A 24,987-nucleotide genomic window follows, 5' to 3' on the forward strand; every position below is an offset into this window, starting at 1 on the left:
GAGTCCAAAATGGCAGAGGAGTAGGAGATCTTAGTTTTGTCTGGTCTCAGGAATTGAACTAGATAGCTATCAAATCGTTCTGAGCACCTGCGAACTAAACCGGAGATCTAAGAAAAGAATTGCTGCAATTCTACAAATAGAAAAGTGACCACTTTCTGCAAGAATGACAAGATGGAAAAACTCACCTCAAAAAAGAGAACAAGAGGCGGTACTGACTGCGAGGGACCTAATCAGTATGGATATAAGTAAGATGTCAGAACTTGAGTTCAGAATAACGATTATAAAAATACTAGCTGGGCTTGAAAAAAGCATAAAAGCAGAGAAGACACTAGAGAATCCCTTTCTGGAGAAATAAAATAACTAAAATCTAATCAAGTCGAAATACAAAGGGTATTAATGAGATGCAATACAAAATGGAGGCTCTAACTGCTAGGATAAATGAGGCAGAAGAGAGAATTAGTGATATAGAACACTAAATGGTGGAGAATAAAGAAGCTGAGAAAAAGAGAGATAAACAACTACTGGATCATGAGGGGAGAATTTGAGAGATAAGTGATACCATAAAGTGGAACAATATTAGAATAATTGGGATCCCAGAAGAAGAGGAAAGAGAGGGGCAAAAGGTATATTAGTGCAAATTATAGCTGAGAACTTATCTAATCTGGGGAAAGAGACAGGCATTCAAGCCCAGGAGGCACAGAGAACCCCGCCTCAAAATCAGTAAAAATAGGTCAACACCTTGACATATAATAGTGAAGCCTGAAAATCTCAAAGAGAAAAATCCTGAAAGCAGCTTGGGACAAGAGGTCCTTAATTTACAAGGGTAGAAACATTAGACTGGCAGCAGACCTATCCACAGACCTGTTAGGCCAGAAAGGACTGGCATGATATATTCAGGGTTCTAAATGAGAAAAATATGAAGCTAAGAATACTTTATCCAGCAAGGCTGTCATTAAAACTAGGAGTGATAAAAAGCTCCCAGGACAAACAGAAACTAAAAGAATTTGTGATCACCAAACAAGCCCTACAAGAAATACTGAAAGGGATCCTCTAAGCAAAGAGAGAGCCCAAAAGTAATATAGACCAGAACGGAACAGAGACAATATACAGTAACAGTCACCTTACAGGCAATACAATGGCACTAAATTCCTATCTTTCAATAGTTGCTCTGAATGTAATTGGGCTAAATGCTCTAATAAAAAAACACAGGGTATCAGATTGGATAAAAAAGCAAGACCCATTGGTATACTGTCTGCAAGAGACTCATTTTAGACCCAAAGTCTCCTCCAGATTTAAAGTGACAGGGTGGAAAATCATTTATCATTCTAATGGACACCAAAAGAAAGCTGGGGTGGCAATCCTTATATCAGACAACTTAGATTTTAAACCAAAGACTGTAATAAGAGATGAGAAAGGACACTGTATCATAATTAAAGGGTCTATCCAACAAGATCTAACAATTGTAAATATTTATGCCCCTAACATGGGAGCAGCCAATTATATAAACCAATTAATAACAAAATTAAGGAAATACATTGATAATAATACAAATTAGGCAATCTGGAAGAAATGGGTGCATTCCTAGAGAGATATAAACTACCAAAACTGAAACAGGAAGAAATAGAAAACCTGAAAGACCCATAACCAGCAAGTACATTGAAGCAGTAATCAAAAATCTCCCAACAAAAAAGAGCCTGGGGCTGGATGGCCTCCCAGGGGAATTCTACCAAACATTTAAAGAATAATTAATACCTGTTCTTCTGAAGCTGTTTCAGAAAAACAGAAATGGAAGGAAAACTTCCAAACTCTTTCTATGGGGCCAGCATTACTTTGATCCCAAAACCAGACAATAGACCCCACCAAAGAGGAGAATTACACACCAATATCCCTGACAAACATGGATGCAAAAATTCTCACGAAGATATTAGCCAATAGGATCCAACATTACATTAAAAGGATTATTCACCATGACCAAGGGGATTTATTCCTAGGCTTCAAGGGCGGTTCAACATTTGCAGATCAATGTGATATACTATGTTAATAAAAGAAAGGACAGGAACCATATGATCCTCTCAATAGATGCAGAAAAAGCATTTGACAAAGTACAGCATCCTTTCTTGATTAGAACTCTTCACAGCGTAGGGATAGAGGGAACACACCTCAATATCATAAAAGCCCACAACAAATACCATTCTCAATGAGGAAAAACTGAGAACTTTTCTCCTAAGGTCAGGAACACGACAGGGATGTCCACTCTCACCATTGTTGTTCAACATAGTACTGGAAGTCCTAGCCTCAACAGTCAGACAACAAAAAGAAATAAAAGGCATCCAAATTGGCAAAGAGGAAGTCCAAACTCTCACTCTTCGCAGATGACATGACACTCTATGTGGAAAACCCAAAAGACTCCACCCTAAAATTGGCAGAACTCATACAGGAATTCAGCAAAGTGGCAGGATATAAAATCAATGCACAGAAATCAGTTGCATTTCTATACACTGACAATGAGACAGAAGAAAGAAAAATTAAGGAGTTGCTCCTGTTTACAGTTGAACCCAAAATCATGATACCTAGGAATAAATCTAAGCAAAGAGGCAAAGGATCTGTACTCAGAAAACTATAGAACACTCATGAAAGAAATTAAGGAAGTCACAAAAAATGGAAAAACGTTCCATGCTCATAGATTGGAAGAACAAATATTGTAAAAAAAAAACAACAACACAGAAAATGTCTGTGCTTCCCAGAGCAGTCTATATATTCAATGCAATTCCTATCAAAATACCATCAAGTTTTTTTCACAGAGCTGGAACAAATAATCCTAAAATGTGCATGGAATCAGAAAAGACCCCGAATAGCCAAAGGAATGTTGAAAAAGAAAACCAAAGCTGGTGGCATCACAATTCCAAACTTCAGGCTATATTACAAAGCTGTAATCTTCAGCTTTGGTATGGTACTGGTACAAAAACAGACACATAGATCAATGGAACAGATAGAGAGCCCAGAAATGGACCCTCAACTCTATGGTCAACTAATCTTCAACAAAGCAGGAAAGAATATCCAATCGAAAAAAGTCTGTTCAACAAATGGGGTTTGGAAAATTGGACAGCCACATGTAGGAAAAGACAATTATCATATGATCTCACTGATAATGTGGAATATAAGAAATAAAATAGAGGACCGTAGGGGAAGGGAGGAAAAAATAACACAAGACAAAATCAGAGAGGGAGACAAACCATTATAAGAGACTCTTAATCATAGGAAACAAACTGAGGGTTGAGGTAGGGGAGGGGGGTTGTAGGGATGTGGTAACTGGGTGGTGGACATGAAGCAGGGCACATGATGTAATGAGCACTGGGTATTATATAAGACTGATGAATCACTGAATTCTACCTCTGAAACTAATAATACACTGTATGTTAATTAATTGAATTTAAATAAAAAAACTATAATTAGATATCACCTCACGCTTGTCAGAATGTCTGAAATGGACAATATAAGATAAAACAGGTGTTGGCGAGGATGTGTAAAAAGGGGAACCCTTTTGCATTGTTTGTAGGAAAGCAGATTGGTGCAGCCACTGTGGAAAACAGTATGGAAGTTCCTCAAAAAGTTAAAAATAGAATTACCCTAGGACCTAGCAATTGCACTACTTGGTATTTACTGAAAGAATATAAAAATACTAATTCAAAGGGATGCATGCTCCCCGATGTTTATATCATATTAAATACTTCTATGCATTATTTGTGTCTGGTGAACAGGTAAAGAACAAAAGCTCCTTGAGCAATTTTTGTAGTATCTTCTTAGTTTTGATACTTCTACAAATAGTAGAACGATATCCTGTCAGTAAATGCTGGCTTCACTAGCCCTGCATAATGCATCTGTTTTCTAAGATTGTCTTTGTTTATTCTTAATAACTATTTAGTTGAAGCCACATTTCTGTTAAAATAATTGGTTAAATTTCATAAAAAATATGTGGCTTCTCCATTGGAACATAATGCCAGAAAATATTGATGAGAAATCTTAACCTGTAAATCTGAGTGTATTTTGCAAAATATTTTTCCTCATTCATAGAATGAGAAATAACTAGGTGTAAATGTAGCAGAGAACATCTTGGGAATCTTGGAATTCTACAGATTTAATGAATTAACTGTGTTGAGTTTCCCAAAAAGCTGGACTTTTTTTTTTTCTGTAAGTTTGATATGATGCAGTGGAAACTTTTTCCATTTATATTGAGTGGGTGGATGTTTAGGTAGATGTGAGATGAAGGTGGAAAGTCAAGTGTACTGGTGGATTACTAGTAGCATAGTTTATTTTAATGCTATCAAATTTTCCAGCAGGTTATTATTTATATGTGTAGAGAAAGAAGAGTGTTTAGTGTTTGGTTATAACTAAGTTGAAAATGGATAAAATCTTCTAAGAATGGGAAAGAATGAAAGAGAAGCAACCCTGGTAGATTGTAGATCAGCTGGTCACAAACCACAGTTAAGAAGGACTCATTACAGCCTTGTCAATTTAATACCCAAACTCTGTAGTTAAGATTTCCCTTGCTGCTCTACCCCTAGAATTTTCTAAACATTTTTTTCAGTGAAGTATCTGAACTTACTGAGCACTGAATTATCTGTTACTATAAAAAGTAGTTTGATAATTTATAATATTTCAGGTCTAGTTACTGACTTGGGTCTTAATTAGTTATCACCATCAGTCTCATTTTTGGTTAAATAAGAGGTTGCTATGCCTCATACTTAGCAATGTCTTTGTTACTTAATGTAGAAATAATGAATAATTTTGTCTAATTATGTTAATAACACATTCATCTTAATTTTTACTGTCATAGCTAAAAAAAATGGTTGTTAGAAAACAAGGAAATGGAAAATATCTCTCTTCCCTTTGTACTTTATTTATGCAGTACTCTTTCAAAGGACAGCTTGTAATGTAAAACTTTTGGGTTCTCAAAGCCAATGACAGTGATTCCATTGAACATTTGGCATTTTTACATTTTATGTACATTCCCATATTTTTATAGCTTATATATTTGGAGATGTAAGACGTTTTTGCTATCTGTTGGATAGGAAATGGGGGTTGCTAGATTTCTTATCTCATCTGGCAATTTGGTTGTGCCTTAGAAATAATTAACTGATAACTTTCAATAATAATAATTTTGGGGGGGCTAGATTTTCATATAGACATAGGATGTTAAAAACTACCATTTCCAATTATTGATTTGAATTTCTGAAGGAAATAGGAATTAATATGTTTGCCTCTGTTTTTAAAATTAATCATTTTTGGGGCCTTTTAATTTTTTATTACTCAAAAAAACTTCATTTTTTTAGATACTTCAATTTTTAAGAAGCTTCATTTTTTTGCTTTCTGACTCTCCTTGTGTCTTTAACACTTCACAGTGATTTTCTGCTCTTCAATAAGGAAAACATGCTTGATCCTGTCTTGGATACACTTAGCACACATGGAACCCCCATAGGCCATGCTGACACATTTTTTTTCGTTTTAGACAACTTTGTAAAAACTTTAGATCTCACAGTACTAACTCCTCAAAGTTGGCCTGGGCACATGCCACATGAGGATTTTGGTGCTTTCCAAACCTTCTTGGTATAAAGGTAAACAATTCTATTACCAGGGATTTGGGACAGCCTAGTTTTGTTAGAGGCTGTATCATAGGACAGCCTATGACAGTATGTCAAACGCTCGAGCATTCTGAAGATGCCATCCCTGGAAGAGGAAAAATGAGTGAGTCATTTTTACTGTTAAATACAATTTATAATGATTATGACAAAGGACAGTATCTTACATCTTAGTATTCTTATTACAAGAGATAGTGTTCTTAGGTTTAAAGACATACTAAGAATTCCTGTGTCAACAGAAAATGACAGTATGTACTTCATTTGGTCACTTATAAATCTTCGAAACAAGAGTTGCCATCATTGGCTCCTCCCCACTTTTTGATCATCCTAATTCAGTAAATCTGATGTATTGAGCCCTTTTCACAATTGTTGAGAAATTAATAATTTCTAAGAAAGAGAGTAATTCTCTTTAAATTTTAAACATTATTCTCACTGTTCTGTGATATGCAGTGAGGTCATATGATACATGTCTTTCTCTGATTGACTTATTTTGCTCAGCATAACACCCTTCAGTTCCATCCACATCGTTGCAGATTAAATGCCTGACTTCTACTGGGACTTCAGTTGCAGTGATTTCTTGAAGATGGAAAGCCAAGGAGTTTAGTGTGACTGCAGCAAATGACCAAGCCAGGAGTTGGGTGTGTACTGCACTGGTCTCACCCATGACAGTGACCCTGTCTTCTTACATTATCTTTCAGTTAACTAGAAGTCCTTGTCTGCTCTTGATTCTTCAAAACCACTGTGCACTTCTCCTTGACACTTATGACCATTTGTTAGACTTCATAGCCTGGTTCTTATTTCCTCAGTTGATTCAACTTTCTCAGTAAGGCAAAATTTAATAATCCTAGGAACCCGTGTTTTCTTGTGGTCAAACCAGTATAAAGCTATTTGTGTAAGATTTATCCTATTTTAAAAAAAATAGACACTGATGTAACATTTATAGCAGCCTAAGTAAGAGTTTTACAAGTACGAAAAGTTTGATCTTTGTATCAGCCCCCTGGGGTAGTTAACATTATTATGCCCAGTTTTTCAGATCAGGAAACTAAGGGAAGGAGAGGTTCAATAACTTGATTAATATTACACAGCTGCTCAGTAGTGAAGGTGGGGTTTGAATTCAGATTTTTAAGTACCATACTATGCTGCATCATACTATAATCCTGTAGTTCCTCAACACGTTCATAGTATTTTTTTCCTTTTTCTCATCTTCCAAGACATAATCCCAAATAGAATTTTAAAGGAATAATTTAATATATTTAAAGGAATAATTTGTATATTATCTTTTATACCATTGAATAGATAGCTATTTTGTTTGGGTTTTTGTTGTTTAGAAAAATTTAGCATGAATGTGTTTTCTAGTTAATTTAATCCCTCAATTAATGTATCTTACAGAACATGTATGACAACATTTTTCTCTACCCCCAGTATATTAGTTTGTTAAGGCTGCTCTGACAGCCTGAGGAAATCCTGTTGGCTCAGTCTTCTTTACTGTACCTTGCCCTTGGAGTCATTCTTCCTTTATTTTATTCTGTCTCTATATCCCTTTCAGTCCAAGCTAGCAGCACTTTTGCTGGTTTAAAAATCTCTAAAACTGTGTTGGCTTTCTGTGCAATCATGGCTATCCAGGCCATCATACAGGAAGTTCCTCTATATTTCTTTCCAGGATAACTACATCGCTAGTCCTGGCTTCTGCTGAGATGGTTGAGTTGATTCATGATTCACATGCTAAATCTCCTTAGCAGATGTTTGTCCCACCAAACCATTAGCTCGATCTCCAGAGCACACTTATGTGGATAGGCTGAGGTTTTCCTTTTTGCTTAGCAGTTCCTTCATCAGTTTATTTCTTCCCTCTCCTATTTTATAATAAACAACAAAGAAAATAGGCTGCACCTTCCATTCTTTCCTTGGAAATATACTCAACTACATATTCAAACTCATCGCTTACAAGTTTGACCTGCGACCCAACAGAAGAACACAATTCTGCCACTTCATAACAGGGATCACCTTTCTTCCAGTGTCCAATACCATGTTCCTCATTTCCATCCAAGACCTTGCCAAAAGCAAGGTTCATGTGTCTAGTGACATTTTGTTCATGAATATATTTGTATTGTTTATGATGACAGAAAGTTTCTTTATGCTTCTCCTTAGCCACTTCCACAATTTTTATGTATTTGTTATAGCAGTAATGCACTGGACAGTACCAAAAATTTGTTATTAATTTTCTAAGGCTTTATTCATTTCTGAGAACTGCTGTAACAAAGCACTGCAACCTGGATGGCTGAAAACAACAGAAATGTATTGTCTCACAGTTATGGAAGCTGGAATTCCAAAATCAAGGTGTCAACAAGTCTGTCCTTCCTCTGAGATCCTTCCCCACCTCTTCCTGGTGGTGAAGTTAATCCTTGGTGGTCTTTGCCTTGTAGGCATATTACTCCAATCTGTGCCTCCATCTTCATATGGCCTTCTCCCCTGTGTGTCTGTGTCTCTTCTTTTCTGGTATGGATACCAGTCCTTTTAGATTAAAGGCCCACCTACTCCAGTATGACCTTAAGTCATTACTTCTGCATTAACCCTATTTCCATATAGTATCACATTCTGATATACCTGGGGTGAGCATGTCACCATACCTTTTTAGGGGGTCAGAATTCAACCTTTAACACCCTCATAATAACCATAATAGCTACATCAAGTTGCTGCCAGACTTGTCTTATTTTAAGGCATTCTTTTCTTAGTTCCTTCCTAATTATCATTTAATTGTTAAAAGACTGAAAAGCAGAATCGTTTCACACATTTTTTCATACCTTCAAAGCCTTCCTTATCAGACATTTGCACATCAGATATTTTCATAATTAATTAGCCATCCTGTGTGCCACAAAGGAAATATGTTAAAGGCAATACCTCAGTTGTGGGTATTTTAAATATTAACTTTTTTTTAATATTTAAATATTTTTATTGTGTATCCACATAACTCAACTAAAATGCATAAGCCTTTTACATGTTTTGCAATTAACCATAACTCCTCATCCTATATGTAGCAATAAATTATCTTAAAACTGAAAGAGATCTTCAGATTCACTAATTTTCAGTTTAGGAGAAAGTCAAGAATCATAACTTCCTCAACTATGTTGTACACCTGAAACTACTGTAACACTGTGTGTTAACCATACTTCAATAGTAATAATAATAATAATAACTTCCTGAAGATTACATAGCAGTTCTCAACAAGGAATCACAACACACTGTTATCATTAGTAGTTTTGAAACATATTGCAAGTAATGGGTCATTCAGAAAATAAAAACAAAATCTTGCTAGTTATTTTCAGTTTTTTAGTGCAAGAACTTCTCAAAGAATTTCTCACTCACACAAAGAGTATCTACATTCATATATTTCTCTCCTACCTGAATGTCAATATATTCTTTCGAATAAGTGTAAAAGTATTACACTTATGACTAGGATGCTTAAATTACATTTATTACTAGGATGTGAGAATGTATCACATAAGTAATTTTCTTTTAATTTTTTGTTATTATGTTAATCACCATACATCATTAGTTGTTTTTTTATTTTATTATGTTATGTTAATCACCATACATTACATCATTGGTATTTGATGTAGTGTTCCATGATTCATTGTTTGCGTATAACACCCAGTGTTCCATGCAGAACGTGCTCTCTTTAATACCCATCACCAGGCTAACCCATCCTCCCACCGCCTCCCCTCTAGAACCCTTAGTTTGTTTTTCAGAGTCCATCATCTCTCATGGTTCATCTCCCCCTCTGACTTCCCCCCCTACATTCTTCCTCTCCTGCTATCTTTTTTTTTTTAAATATAATGTATTATTTGTTTCTGAGGAACATATCTGTGATTCAACAGTCTTGCACAATTCACAGCGCTCACCATAGCACATACCCTCCCCAGTGTCTATCACCAGCCACCCCATGCCATCCACCCCCCACAACACCAGCAACCCTCAGTTTGTTTCCTGAGATTAAGAATTCCTCATGTTAGTGAGGTCATATGATAAATGTCTTTCTCTGATTGACTTATTTTGCTCAGCATAATACCCTCCAGTTCCATCCACGTTGTTGCAAATGGCAAGATTTCATTCCTTTTGATGACTGTATAATATTCCATTGTGTGTGTGTGTGTGTGTGTGTGTGTGTGTGTGTGTGTGTGTGTACCACATTTTCTTTATCCAGTCATCTGTCGATGGACATCTTGGCTCTTTCCACAGTTTGGCTATTGTGGACATTGCTACTATAAACATCAGGGTGCACATACTCCTTCGGATCCCTACATTTGTATCTTTAGGGTAAATACCCAGTAGTGCAATTGCTGGATCATATAGTAACTGTATTTTCAACTTTTTGAGGAACCTCCATACTGTTTTCCAGAGTGGCTGCACCAGCTTGCATTCCCACCAATAGTGTAGAAGGGTTCCCTTTTCTCTGCATCCCCGCCAACATCTGTCACTTCCTTACTTAATTTTAGCCCTTCTGACTGGTGTGAGGTGGTATCTCATTGAGGTTTTGATTTGGATTTCCCTGATGCCGAGCAATGTTCAGCACTTTTTCATGTGTCTGTTGGCCGTTTGGATGTCTTCTTTGCAGAAATGTGTGTTCATGTCTTCTGCCCATTTCTTGATTGGATCACTTGTTCTTTCGGTGTTGAGTTTGATAAATTCTTTATAGATTTTGGATACTAGCCCTTTATCTAATATGTTATTTGCAAATATCTTCTCCCATTCTGTCGGTTGTCTTTTGATTTTGTTAACTGTTTCTTTTGCTGTGCAAAAGCTTTTTATCTTGATGAAGTCCCAATAGTTCATTTTTGCCCTTGCTTCCCTTGCCTTTCGCATTGTTTCTAGGAAGAAGTTGCTGTGGCTGAGGTCTAAGATTGCTGCCTGTGTTCTGCTCAAGGATTTTGATGGATTCCTGTATCACATTGAGGTCTTTCATCCATTTTGAGTCTATTTTTGTGTGTGGTGTAAGGAAATGGTCCAGTTTCATTATTCTGCATGTGGCTGTCCAATTTTCCCAACACCATTTGTTGAAGAGATTGTCTTTTTTTGCATTAGACATTCTTTCCTGCTTTGTCGAATATTAGTTGACCATAGAGTTGAGGATCCATTTCTGGGCTCTCTACTCTGTTCCATTGATCTATGTGTCTGTTTTTGTGCCAGTACCATACTGTCTTGATGATGACAGCTTTGTAATAGAGCTTGAAGTCCGGAACTGTGATGCCGCCAGCTTTGCTTTTCTTTTTCAACATTCCTCGGGCTATTCGGGGTCTTTTCTGGTTCCACACAAATTTTAGTATTATTTGTTCCATTTCTTTGAAAAAAGTGGATGGTATTTTGATGGGGATTGCATTGAACGTGTAGATTGCTCTAGGTACCATTGACATCTTCACAATGTTTGTTCTTCCAATCCATGAACATGGAACGGTTTTCCATTTCTTTGTGTCTTCTTCAATTTCTTTCAGGAGTATTTTATAGTGTTCTGAGTACAGATCCTTTGCTTCTTTGGTTAGATTTATTCCTAGGTATCTTATGGTTTTGGGTGCAATTGTAAATGGGATAGACTCCTTACTTTCTCTTTCTTCTGTCTTGTTGTTGGTGTATAGGAATGCCACTGATTTCTGTGCATTGATTTTATATCCTGCCACCTTACTGAATTCCTGTGAGTTCCAACAGTTTGGGGGTGGATTCTTTTGGGTTTTCTGCATAAAGTATCATATCATCTTCAAAGAGTGAGAGATTGACTTCTTTGCCGATTTGGATGCCTTTTATTTCTTTTTGTTGTCCAATTGCTGTGGCTAGGACTTCTAATATTATGTTGAAAAGCAGTGGTGAGAGTGGACATTCCTGTTGCTTTCCTGACCTTAGGGGGAAAGATGTCAGTTTTTCCCCATTGAAAGTGATGTTGGCTGTGGATTTTTCATAGACGGTTTTAATGATATTCATATGTACCCTCTCGCCATATACACTGAAGAGTTTTGATCAGGAAAGGGTGCTGTACTTGTCAAATGCTTTTTCTGCATCTATTGAGAGGATCATATGGTTCTTGTTCTTTCTTTTATTAATGTATTGTATCACATTGATTGATTTGCGGATGTTGAACCAACCTTGCAGCGCAGGGATAAATCCCACTTGGTCGTGGTGAATAATCCTTTGAATGTACTGTTGGATCCTGTTGGCTAGTATTTTGGTGAGAATTTTTCCATCCATGTTCTTCAAGGATATTGGTCTGTAATTCTCCTTTTTGATGGGGCCTTTGTCTGGTTTGGGGATCAAGGTAATGGTGGCCTCCAATGCAAAACTTCCAAACTCGTTTGGAAGTTTTCCTTCCATTTCTGTTTTTTTGAACAGTTTCAGAAAAATAGGTATTAATTCTTCTTGTAATGTTTGGTAGAATTCCCCTGGGAAGCCATCTGGCCCTGGGCTTTTGTTTGTTGGGAGATTTTTGATGACTGCTTCAATTTCCTTAGTGGTTGTAGGTCTGTTCAGGTTTTCTATTTCTTCCTGGTTCAGTTTTGGTAGTTGATACATGTCTAGGAATGCATCCATTTCTTCCAGATTATCTAATTTGCTGGCATAGAATTGCTCATAATTTGTCCTTATAATTGTTTGTATTTCTTTGGTGTTGGTTGTGATCTCTCCTCTTTCATTCATGATTTTATTTATTTGGGTCATTTCTCTTTTCTTTTTGATAAGCCTGGCCAGGGGTTTATCAATCTTGTTAATTCTTTCAAAGAACCAGCTCCTAGTTTTGTTGATCTGTTCTATTGTTCTTTCGGGTTCCATTTCATTGATTTCTGCTTGATCTTTATTATTTCTCCTCTCCTGCTGGGTTTTGGCTTTATTTTCTGTTCTTTCTCTAGCTCCTTTAGGTGTAGGGTTAGTTTGTGTATTTGAGACCTTACTTGTTTCTTGAGAGAGACTTGTATTGCTATATACTTTTCTCTTAGGACAGCCTTTGCTGCATCTCAAAGATTTTGAATAGTTGTATTTTCCTTTCCATTGGTTTCCATGATTTTTAAAATTCTTCTTTAATTTCCTGTTTGATCCATTCATTCTTTAGTAGAATTCTCTTTAGCCTCCATATATTTGAGTTCTTTTGAACTTTACTCTTGTAACTGAGTTCTAGTTTCAAAGCATTGTGGTCTGAAAATATGCAGGGAATGATCCAATCTTTGGTACCAGTTAAGACCTGATTTGTGACCTAGGATGTGATCTATTCTGGAGACTGCCATGGGCACTAGAGAAGAATGTGTATTCTGTTGCTTTGGGATGGAATGTTCTGAATATGTCTGTGAAGTCCTTTTGGTCCAGTGTGTCATTTAAAGTCTTTAAAAAAAATTTTTTTTTTTTTAGATTTTATTTATTTCACAGAGAGAGACACATCCAGAGAGGGAACACAAGCAGGGTAGAGGGAGAGGGAGAAGCAGGCTTCCCGCTGAGCAGGGAGCCCAATGCGGGGCTCGATCCCAGGACTCTGGGATTATGATCTGAGCCGAAGGCAGATGCTTAATGACTGAGCCACCCAGAGGTCCCTAAAGTCTTTATTTCCTTTTTAGTCTTTTCCTTAGATGATCTGTCCATTTCAGTGAGGGGGGTGTTAAAGTCCCCCACTATTATTTTATTGTTCTCGATGTGTTTCTTTGCTTTTTTATTAATTGGCTTATATAATTGGCTGCTCCCATGTTAGGGGAATAGATATTTACAATTGTTAGATCTTCTTGTTAGATAGACCCTTTAAGTAGGATATAGTTCCTTCCTCATCTCTTATTACAGTCTTTGGTTTAAAATCTAATTTGTCTGATATAAGGATTGCCACCCCAGGTTTCTTTTGGTGTCCATTAGCATGGTAAATGGGTTTCTACCCCCTCACTTTCAATTTGGGGGTGTCTTTGGGTTTGAAATGAGTCTCTTGCAGAGAGCGTATCGATGGGTCTTGTTTTTTTATCCAATCTGATAACCTGTGTCTTTTGATTGGGGCATTAGCCCATTTACATTCAGGGCAACTATTGAAAGATATGAATTTAGTGTCATTTTATTGCCTGTAAGGTGACTGTTACTGTATATTGTCTGCGTTCCTTTTTGGTCTATGTTGCTTTTAGGCTCTCTCTTTGCTAAGAGGAACCGTTTTAATATTTCTTGTATGGCTGGTTTCGTGTTTGCAAATTCCTTTAGTTTTTGTTTGTCCTGGAAGCTTTTTATCTCTCCTTCTATTGATAATGACAGCCTAGATGGATATAATATTCTTGGCTGCATTTTTTTCTCCTTTAGTGCTCTGAATATATCATGCCAGTCTTTTCTGGCCTGTCAGATCTCTGTGGATAGGTCTTTTGCCAATCTAATGTTTCTACCATTGTAGGTTACAGATCTCTTCTCCCAAGCTGTTTTCAGGATTTTCTCTTTGTCTCTGAGACTCGTAAGTTTTACTATTAGATGTTGGGGTGTTGACCTATTTTAATTGATTTTGAGAGGGGTTCTCTGTGCCTCCTGGATTTTGATGCCTGTTTCCTTCCCCACATTAGGGAAGTTCTCTGCTATAATTTGCTTCACTATACCTTCTGCCACTCTAACTCTTTCTTTTCTTTTGGGATTCCAATTATTCTAATGTTGTTTTGTGTTATGGTATCACTTACCTCTTGAATTCTGCCCTCGTGATCCAGTAGTTGTTTCTCTCTCTTTTTCTCAGCTTCTTTATTTTCCATCTTTTGATCTTCTATCTCACTGATTCTGTCTTCTGCCTCATTTATCCTAGCAGTTAGAGCCTCCTTTTTTGATTGCAACTCATTAGTAGCCTTTTTGATTTCGACTTGGTTAGATTTTAGTTCTTTTATTTCTCCAGAAAGGGTTTCTCTAATAACTTCTGTGCTTTTTTGAAGCCTAGCTAGTATCTTTAAAATCAGCATTCTGAACTGTATATCTGACATCTTACTAAGGTCCATATTGATTAGGTCCCTGGCCATCGGTACTGCCTCTTGTTCTTTTTCTTGTGATTTTTTCCATCTTGTCATTTTGTCCAGAGGAGCATAGATGAATGAGAGCACCAAATGCTAACAGGGTAACAACGTCCCCAGAAAATATACACTAATGAAATCAGAAAAGACCTGAAATCGGGGGAAAAGAAAGGGAAAGAAAGAAAACAGAAAAAGAAAAAAAAATAACAAATAGAATAAGATAAAAAGAAAAACAAAACAAAAACCAGAATACGATCATATATGATCAGGCTGGTGCATAGATCAGTGCCACATGCTAGATTTTGGGCATATTTTGGTCTGTTAGAAGAAAGTGCCTCTGAAAATTTTCAAGAAAGAAAAACTTACATATGTACAAAAATAAGTGTAAATATGGTGAAGGGATGGAATATGAATGTTAGGATGAAAATTATAAAAGATTTTATAAAAGGAATTGATAAGAAGTTGGTTTTAAAAAGAAAGAAGAGGATTTAAAAAAAGCAGGGAGAGAATGTGTTCTGGGAGGATACTAGAAGAAAGCCGTACACTAGAGATTTAGGGTATATCGAGTCGGTGTGGAGTCTCCAAACCTAGCAGATCCCTGAGGTGCACTCCTGCGCTGCTCCTGTGGGGGGAGGAAGTGGAGTGTCCTCGGATCTGCCGCTTGTTCGGTCCCTGCTGGAGGAACAGTGGCCTGACTGTGTCACGGATCACAGTTTATGGCAACCCCGAGCTGAGAACCCACTCTTCGGCTCCGTCTCTGCAGCCGGGTTCCCTGCTCTGATACCTGGGAACTCTGCTACACTCAGGCACACCTGGTCTTTCTGTGACACCGAGGGTCCTTAGACCACACTCTTCCATGAGGGTTCCAACCCCCGCTTAGTCACTGGAGCAACATCCCTCAGTGGAGCCGACTTCTAAAATTTCCGATTTTGTGCTCCACTGCTCTATCACCTGCCAGAAGTGGCCGATGGAGGCCCCCTCCTCCACCGTCTATCCTCCCGAGTATCGCCTCCGATTCACTTCTCTGCACATCCTACCTTCCAGAAAGTGGTCGCTTTCCTGTTCAGTCAGTTTTTGCTATTCATTTCTTCAATCTCCTGTTGAGTTCATAGGTGTTCAGAATGGTTTGATCCCTATCCAGGTGAATTCCTGAGACCAGACGAAATCCATGTCTCCTACTTCTCTGCCGTCTTGCTCCACCCCCTCTTAACTTCTTATTTTATCAATCATTTATTTTGGTTAGTGAAGATTCCAATTCTACAACTGAAATAACTATGTATTTTCTGTCATAGGAAGTTGCTGATTTTTAAAGCATTTTCATCTTTAAATTAGATTGATGGTTTTAAGTATCAATAATAGCATCAATTTGACTTTCTGCGGGATAGGAACAAATAATCACGATTCTATGTAATAAGTCTTAGGGTAGTGAAATATGGTAGAATTCAATGCACACAGACTCCTGACAATTCTCTTTAAATTTGGACTTAGCATTTTTAACCATTACGTGTATGTTTTTAAAAGGAGCAGAAAGAATAGCTATTCTTATTACTATTTTGACTTGATATCACAAATAGTTTGCTTGAAATGTATTATCTATTACTGATTATTGTACTTTGTATTAATATGTAGTGTGCAAGTTTCTTTATTTCTTAATGGGACTGTTAATGTCATTCTTTCCTACTAATAAAGTTATTTAATGCATTCTCTTAAATGACCTCATTTAATTTCCAGAGGGTTTAGATGAGTGTTACTATTTGTCAGTACTTAGAAGAGTAATTTCTCTAAATGAATAAATAAATAAAAAATAAAGAATAGATTTCTCTGTGCTGCTGAATTTTACTATTTTTAACTCTGATATTGTTCCTTGCATTCTTTTGTGTATTTTTTCTTTTTTTTTAAATGTTAGCCAATTTATTTACAGTTGTATTGCCAAGTCTATAATATCCACAAATTTTTCCCTTTTTAAAAAATTGAGGTAAAGTTGACACACAATGTTATATTGCCTTCAGGTGTACAACAATTTTGGGTATTTTTGACTCTTTATTCCTGAATATTTTAATTTGGTGATAGTACTTAATCCTTTGTAGTGCGTCAAGCAGCCAACTGAGTGGTAGATCTTGCTGCATGTTCACAAAATCTAGGATCTGGGAGAGGGGAGTGGGAAGGTCAGATGTGTAAGACAAAATTCTCCCTTGCCAAAGAAACTAATTGTATCTATATTGTTCATTCCCTTATTTTTCGTCATGAAGCAAATATTAGTAACACTTTAAGGAAATAAGAAAGTTTCTGCTGATGAATCTGAGCTTCTGTTTCTTACTTTAGGGGAAGGATTGCATCTTAAACCAAAATATATTAAAATTTCTCACATTTCCATTTTCCATATTTAAAGGCCAAGATAATTATAGCAAAATATTGTAGAACTCTCTCTATACTTAACTAATAATAGAAAGCAGAGCTGTAGATAAACAGTACTGCATTCAGAGGAATAGTTGGTACAATTTACAGTGTTTGGGATGAATCTTTTTTGTAGTAGCAGAGCAGTGAGTGGGAGTACATTGTGGTAGGAGCAGAAGTCCTGAGTTAAGGGAGTATCTGGTGCATTTGGGCTTTGGTGATTATGCTCCTTGGGTTGAAGAGGAGTATTCATTTTCACTTGTAATGGGAGAGAAACTTGGAAATCTCACTGGTAGAGTCAAATCTTGGATCCCTTTAATGACTCAGGAGTCTAGATTTTATTCTAAAAGCAGAGCAGCATAGATTACAGCTTATTGAACTCAGAAATGAAAGGTTATATGATATTTGAGGGGGATTAAAGTGAGAGCTATAAAGATGAATTGGTGCTAGGAGTGACTGCATGCAGAGAAAGGAGTTTGCTTTTTTTGCTAGGGTTCAGTGTCTGAAAGTAAAGATGGAAGGATGCTGGTATAAGGACTTAATGCAGGAGACATTTTAATGGAAGAACTAGCTGTAGATGATGACAGGAGTTTTAGGAGTAGATGAGAAAGTTAGGGATTGGGAAATGTTGACTATGAATGTAGAAGAATGGAAGAATCATGGTATCATTGATAACAGAATGTTTGCTGTTGAGGTTATTTTAGGCATGTTGAGTGTAAGAACTTTCAAAAAGCATTATACCTGTCAAGATTTGAACTCTAGGGATATATGGTACAGTTTGGAGATTATTAAGGCTTTGAAATTAATTTGGATGGAAATGATAATTTTATCACCAAAATATTGAGAGACATTATTTCGAGTGTTGAGTCAACCAGTCTGTCATCAGGTGTGTTAGGGATTGTTTTGAATGAAATCTGCCCTATTAAATGGAATGTTGACCTAGACACAATTTAACCTGTTAAGTCTTTATAGGAAACTTGTTTTATAAGATGGAACTGCTGACTATGTATTCATGGTAATCAAAGTCCTAGTAGATTTAAAATAAACTTTTCTTTGAATTTCTCCCCTTAACACTATTCCTTCTTCTTAGTTATATGTTTAAAGTGATGATGGTAGGTGTCTTATGGATAGGACATAGAAGTCAGTCATTTGCTCTAATTGTTGGTTAATTTGTTAGTGTATATTTATTAATAAACATACATGTGATTAAAATACATCTTGAAGAAAATTTATCTCAATCTATTGGTTGAAGTTTTCTTTTTTTTTTTTTAAGATTTTATTTATTTATTTGACAGAGAGAGACACAGCGAGAAAGGGAACACAAGCGGGGAGTGGGAGAGGGAGAAGCAGGCTTCCCTCTGATCAGGGAGCCTGATGCTGGACCCTGGGATCATGACCTGAGCTGAAGGCAGACGCTTAATGACTGAGCCACCCAGGCGCCCCATGGTTGAATTTTTCTAAAAAAACATACATTGGCTATTTTTATTCATTACAACCTGGTTTTCAGGTTTATAGGCCTTCCAGCAGTCAGCGCATTGATAATACTCATGATGAGAGGTTAATCCTTCTGTTGCAGGCATGCTTTCAAAAGTGTGCTTTCCTTTTCATTGTTTTTGATACAAGTTCTCGATGAACCGTACACTGCATTTTATTATTTGTAAATGTGAATGTATAGGTTGTCACCTCCAGTCGGAAAAATTGAATTTATCACTCACTGCATATTTGAAAATGTAAAACATTATCCTCAAGTATGTAGTGAGTATTCATGTATGGTACATTCAAAGTATGACTTAGTGTGACTTTATGTAGCCCATACAATGTTTAAAGCACTCCAACCCTGTTGTGTTTCAGTGCACCTGCAGGAAAGACATGGTGAAAATCTCAATGGATATCTTTGTGAGGAAATTTCAGCCAGACAGATATCAGCTTTGGAAACAAGGAAAGGATATATACACCATTGATCACACAAAGCCTACTCCAGAATCCACACCTGAAGTAAAAGCATGGCTGCAGAGAAGGAGGAAAGTAAGAAAAGCATCTAGGAGGTAATGATTTCTTCACTTCCATCCCACTTGTTGTACCTACTCAATAAAAATGGGTCATTGAACATGATGTTCTCAAAAACTATTCATTTGCTTCCTCCTGTTTATCCATCATAAATTTACTTAATATCTTACTGAAAATTTGAGGCAAAGTATTTATAATTCTTAAGAAGTATAATAAATAAAATATAGGAAGGGGTGTATAATGTGCTTGAGAATATTCCTGACATGCTATGCATGGCAAAAAGAGCAGTCCAGGAACTTCCTAGACTCCTTACACTAATACACATTAAGGTTGTATTAGTGCCCAGTGTTCATCTCCATATGTTTATCAACTCCAAAAACTTGATGTTGAACTTTTTCATTTTGCTACTGATTTTCTTTCTGACTTCAGTTGTTTTCTTCATTTGTCAAACATTTGAGATACTTTACTCATCAGGATACCTACATTTTGCTACATTTTATACACTTGGTTCTATTATTTTACAAGATGTAAAGCAGAGCATGTTTTATTTGTTTAATATGGTTGTCCATGTGAACTTTATTCCAAATTCCATTTCTGTGGCCAGGACCATTTCAAAAGCTTTTAGGTCATCTGTGCACATCTTGCTATCTTAAAACCCATTGAATGGAGCATGTGTTATGTTGCTTAGATCTTTGGCAAACGTTTTAGGTTCTTATATTTTCTAGGTTTATATTACACTTTTATTTTCCAATATTGCTCATTGTTTTTCTTTCAGATTGTAAAAGTAATATTTGACATTGGAGAATATTTGTAAAATAAGGAAAAGAATAGTGAAGGAATCCCAAATTACTCATAACGTCACAACCCAGAGATAACCAGTGTTAATTAACATTTGGTAGATATCCTTAACATATGTGTTTATTATATTATATAATATACTTTTCCAAAATTGGGGCCATGCTCTGTTAACCCTTTGATGACCGGTTTTGTGTTTTTCATGTAATTAAATGATTTGGTACAGCATAATACTGAATGCCTGCATGTATTTAATCCCCTGTGTTTGGATCAATAGCTCATTTCTAGTTTTTTTTTTTTTTTTGCCATTATATAACAGTGTAATTTTAAACTTTGCCCACACTTCTGATGCTTATTGTCTTACTCTGACATTTATTTTCTGCTATTTTAGAATGGTAGTGAGTGGAGGAAACTTAAGAACATGGAGTCAGACTTCTGCATTTTATAAGAGGTATACCTGAGGCATGGAATTAGTAGCAGAACTAAAACTCAGGTGTTCTTAATTTACCCTATAATTTACAGCAGTGATTGTCAAACTGTTAGTTTTCAAATCAATTCGGTAGACTAGGAACAACATTTTTAAATTAGGAAGTAAAATAGAGTAAAAAGTATTATAGTTCTTTTCTGTGGTAAGTATTAATTCCTGATGTGTGAACATGTGTGTATGAGTGTGTCATGTCACTATCTAAAATAAAAAACTTATAATGGGTTGGTTTTATTAAAAAAAGTTTGGAAAATACTGATTTAGAGAGTCAGTGCCAAAAAGGCTACCTGTGGGAGGAGGCAGTAGTCAATCTGAGTTCAAAAGAAATATCAATAAAACATCTTGAGAATTGTACTTTAATGGATAGAAAACACAATACTTTAATTAGGTGTATGATTTGTTCTCCTAGTTACTAACTAGAGTGGCCCTTTTGGGTTGGCAGAGAACATAGATCTAAGACATTGAACAGATTTGAAATACCTTTTAGTAGGTTAAAATCATCAATGGACTTTGATCACCCAGTTAGAAAGCCTCATGTTAAGGACCTCGTTGATTATGCTCAGACTTGTGGCTTGATCATGGCATTTGTAATATCCTATCCAGGAAATGTAATGAAGTGAATGATTCATTAAAATCTCAAGGAAAAATCAGCTATCTTATTTTACATATGCTATGCTATATATAATGTGAAGATTTCCCACATGTCCAATGCACGGGTTTTCGGTAAAAGTGATAATGGTGATGATGATATCAGAACTGCCAGTAGCAGCCAAAGCTAATTTACATAGGTTATCCTTGGCTACCGCCCTCATCCCAGAACCCTGCCCTCCCTGACTTCCTGTAATGCATAGTGGTGTGTGTGTGTGTAGACATGGAAATACATGTTGCTTAGATTTGAGTTGTAATTCTTCTTAAATGATAGTGTTGGAAATGTTGTGTCTTATACAAAAAGCATCTACGACAAAGCCATCAAGTGACTTTCTGGAAAATACTGAGAAGAAAAAAATTAAAATGGTGTCCACTCTGAAAACAAGAATAGATATAAGGTGTTTAATACATAGAGCCTGTCTCCTGTTTAATTCCTTTAGCTAAACTCAGGGAAGTGTATGGCCACTAGTTCACCTTAGAATGTAAATAATCTACTCAGATTTTAACAACAGCTTATAGATATCTCCTCTTTTCCTTTTCCTTTCTTTATTACCTAAAAAATATTTATGACTTTATTATCCCCCGTGTCATCATTTTTCACTTTATTTTTATTTTCAGACTTCTTTTAATATTGTTATAAAATTTTAGCAATGACATCTTCCCCAATAATGTTTAATAATCAATTATTTACAATTGTTTTAATTTTAATTTTTAGTAAATTGTTATTAAAACTGCTAAGATTTCAACTTCAAATTTAATCTATTAATTGTGAAGATTATTTTTGCATAATGATTAGAAAGCTATCAGTTTTTTCACTTCTTTCAGTAAGTGAAAATAACATTTGTATTGGTATGTGTTTCATCCTGTCCACTGCAAACATTCTGCTCTGACCACAGCTTCTCTTGTTAATAGTTTCCAGTGTACTGGTTCTCACTCTAAGAGGCTTAAGAATGAGGGGGACGAAGAAGTGTCACTTGCAGTTGATGGTGCAGAGGGCCTTACTGCTGACCAAGACCCAGAAGATCTCAAGGTCAATGAAAAACCAGAAAAAGCAGTGAAGATGGGGAACACAGAAGCACCTTCAGAAGAAGAGGCTTCTCCTAGCTGGAAGCAGCTGGATCAGAATTCATCAGATAATATCAAACTCCCAGGTGAGAAGCTGACTGATCATGTTTCACATGTAAGTTTTGAGGTGGTTGATGATCTGATGCCTTAAATCTGTTCTAGGACAGATATCTTACCTTTCCACATAGCTTAACCAGTAAGGCATCTAAAGCTATGAAGTAACAGTGAGGAGGCCAAGTGAGTGTTGTAGAAGTCTGGAGCATCCCTGCTATGTTTGATGGAGTTAGGAGAGAGCCAGGTGCCTATTTGGTTTACTAAAAAAAAAGATTCTAAAACAGAAATTTTTTGGGGGGTGTGCAACTCAATTTACAATATACAATACATTTTTGGAAAGCTTCTCCTAAATTTACATGGAACAGTAAAAACCAATTATAGATAATTCTTTGCAGATTCTTAGCTTTCAACTTAATTTTAAGAAGAAAATAAAGATTAAGATTTTAAAAAAGAATAATAAAAATCATTCAGTTTTGTGAAATGCTATGTATAGTCCCCTGGGTGTTTCTCTGTACTAAAGTCATCACCTGTAAGTCTCAACTAGTTTGCTTTCTTCCCTTTTATAGTATACGTCTCTGAAACTGCTGTAATGTTTTACCTCTTAAATATTTGTTGGAGTTTTTGTCCTTTTACTAATTGAGCTTATTGGTAATTTCTCATACTGCTCATCCAGTCTGTCTTTCAACTGTGGGACCCCCCAAATCTGGCCATCTACCCCTGCTTCCTCCTTATTCAAGGTACTGTTATCTCTTGACTGGACTGTTGCAGAAATTGCTTCTTTTCTGTTTTTTCAGTGTCCACCCTAGTCACCCATCCTAGTTGCTTCTCCATATGGCAGTCAGAGTGATCCTTTTAAAAGATGTAGGTGAGGTCTTGTCCCTACCTTCTTACTCTTATTCCACTTAGAGTAAAAGAAAAAGTCCTTATCATAGTCCTAATTTGATTCTCTCCTGTGTCTCCATTTTCATTACTTTTTGCTCTTGAAATATCTGTGTTTAAATAGAGTTTAAATAATAGACTTTCTTTTAGAGACTTAATACTTTATTGGAGAGTTAGACAAACATACAGTTACAGTCCAGTGTGGTAAGTACCACAATAGAGGTGTATTGGTGATATACCAAGGAAAGACACCAAACAGACCAGAGGCTGGCCTGGCAAGGTTTCCTGGAATAGGTGATATCTGAATTGATTTGTGATGAATGGATAGAAAATTTCAAGGTGGAGAAAGTAGAGAAAGGAATAGCAAGCAATGCAGAGAACACAGTTATGCCATACTTATGGATTTTTAAAAAAATATTTTATTTACTTATTTGAGAGAGAGAGAGAGTGAGAGAGAGCATGGGTGGGGGTGGGGGCAGAGGGAGAGGGAGAAGCAGGCTCCCCGCTGAGCAGGTAGCCAACGTGGGGCTTGATCCCAGGACCTCAGGATCATGACCTGAGCTGAAGGTAGACACTTAACTGACTGAGCCACCCAGGCACCCCTGAATTTTTTTAATGGTCCCTCACCATAGTCTTTAATCACACTGGATTTAATTAACCACTTGATGGATTACTGGGTGGTTTAGGCCAAGGGCACCCAGTTTTATTAGTTCTGTTGCTACATGGTTCCTTGTATTTTGACTTCCAGTGTTTGAGACCTGGCAGAACACTGAAGGTACAAAACTTGGCTGGCTCAGCATCAAAGGTAGTATATGATAGGTGAAATGATGCCTTTGAATGTTTGTAAGGGAGGGAGAAGGGTGAATGGAGATGGCAGTGGAAGAGACATGCTCGTGATGTCTTTTTCCCTTTATTTTCCATCAGTGTGTGATACAGGTTTAGTGTAGGACATACTTTTTATTTGGATTTATACAGCCTTCCATGTGTTCTTTCCCTACATTCTCTGAGCTGGAATGTTTCATTAGTAGCAGCTCTTAGCATCATGTATTGGAATATAATTCCTATTTTTAGAAAGATTTCAAATTGCTATTACTTTGGATAATTATTATTGCATTGGCTTTTGACATTGGTCAAAGTGTAACCTCTTTTTAATCTCTAATTTTGTCAGTAAATATATTCTTTTGCCAAACTCCAAGATTTCCCCTTAATAACGGTGAAGGCTCCATGGTGCTGTGGTGACCATTCCCACTCATGTCTATGGGAGTATAGAGGAGCAGTTGAAAGATAGAAAAAAATTTTTTAAGATTTTATTTATTTATTTGACACAGAGAGAGAGAGAGAGAGCACAAGCAGGGGGAGAGGCAAAGGCAGAGGGAGAAGCAGGCTCCCCACAGAGCGGAAAGCCCAACATGGGGCTCCATCCCAGGACCCTGGGATCATGACCTGAGCTGAAGGCAGATGTTTAACCAACTGAGCCACCCAGGCACGCCAAAAGATAGAAATTTTGTTGAGAATTATTATTGAGTAATAATGTAATGTAAGATTTACTAACAGTCTTTGTTTCACTCCTCAGGAAATAGTTGCTTAAGCACATCTATAACAGAGGAAATACAAACTAAGGATGACCAAGCCTGTGGTATAATTCTACCTTCAAATCCCAGTGAAGCTGATGATTCCATATCTAGTGGCCATGTGACATCCAAGGAGTCAGACCCACCGAAGCTTCCATGGCCAAAGTCACCTGAGTCATGTTCCTCAGTGGCGGAGAGTAACTGTGTGTTGACAGAGGGAGAAGAGAGTGATGTGGAGAGCCGCAGGAGTGGCCTCGAACCTGGGGAAGTCCCAGCAGTGTCCAGTGGAGAGAGAAATGGCCTCGAAGTCCCTGGTGTATGTGGCAGTGTCTGTTTTTACTATATTTATTGTGTGGTGAGAGTATTTTCTGGAAACAGCATGCTGTGCATCGAAATCTTGCTTTAAGGTAGAAATAACATTTCACATTAATAGGTTTTAATCATATTTCCTTCAACGACTGGAAGGTAAACCTTTTGTGAACTCT

At 36.7% G+C, this 24,987-nt stretch overlaps 1 protein-coding gene and 1 pseudogene across 3 annotated transcripts in view; one reads left to right on the top strand and one right to left on the bottom strand.

Annotated features, from left to right (window-relative positions):
* The window catches only part of KDM4C (lysine demethylase 4C), a 506,632-nt gene that overhangs the window by 278,074 nt on the left and 203,571 nt on the right, over positions 1-24,987 (top strand). For all 3 annotated transcript variants that reach the window (XM_028107256.2, XM_028107255.2, XM_028107257.2), the window contains 3 exons: positions 18,851-19,044; positions 21,846-22,084; positions 24,505-24,818. In XM_028107256.2, coding sequence (XP_027963057.1) covers positions 18,851-19,044; positions 21,846-22,084; positions 24,505-24,818 — 747 coding nt within the window. The remainder of the gene's footprint in view (positions 1-18,850; positions 19,045-21,845; positions 22,085-24,504; positions 24,819-24,987) is intronic.
* LOC114212421 (large ribosomal subunit protein eL34 pseudogene) lies at positions 5,353-5,708 on the bottom strand (annotated as a pseudogene).

The sequence above is a fragment of the Eumetopias jubatus genome, unplaced genomic scaffold (assembly GCF_037043125.1).
Source record: "Eumetopias jubatus isolate StellerSeaLion01/CBP00866 unplaced genomic scaffold, mEumJub1_p1.0 scaffold_15, whole genome shotgun sequence".
In the NCBI taxonomy this organism is placed as follows: Eukaryota; Metazoa; Chordata; class Mammalia; order Carnivora; family Otariidae; genus Eumetopias; species Eumetopias jubatus.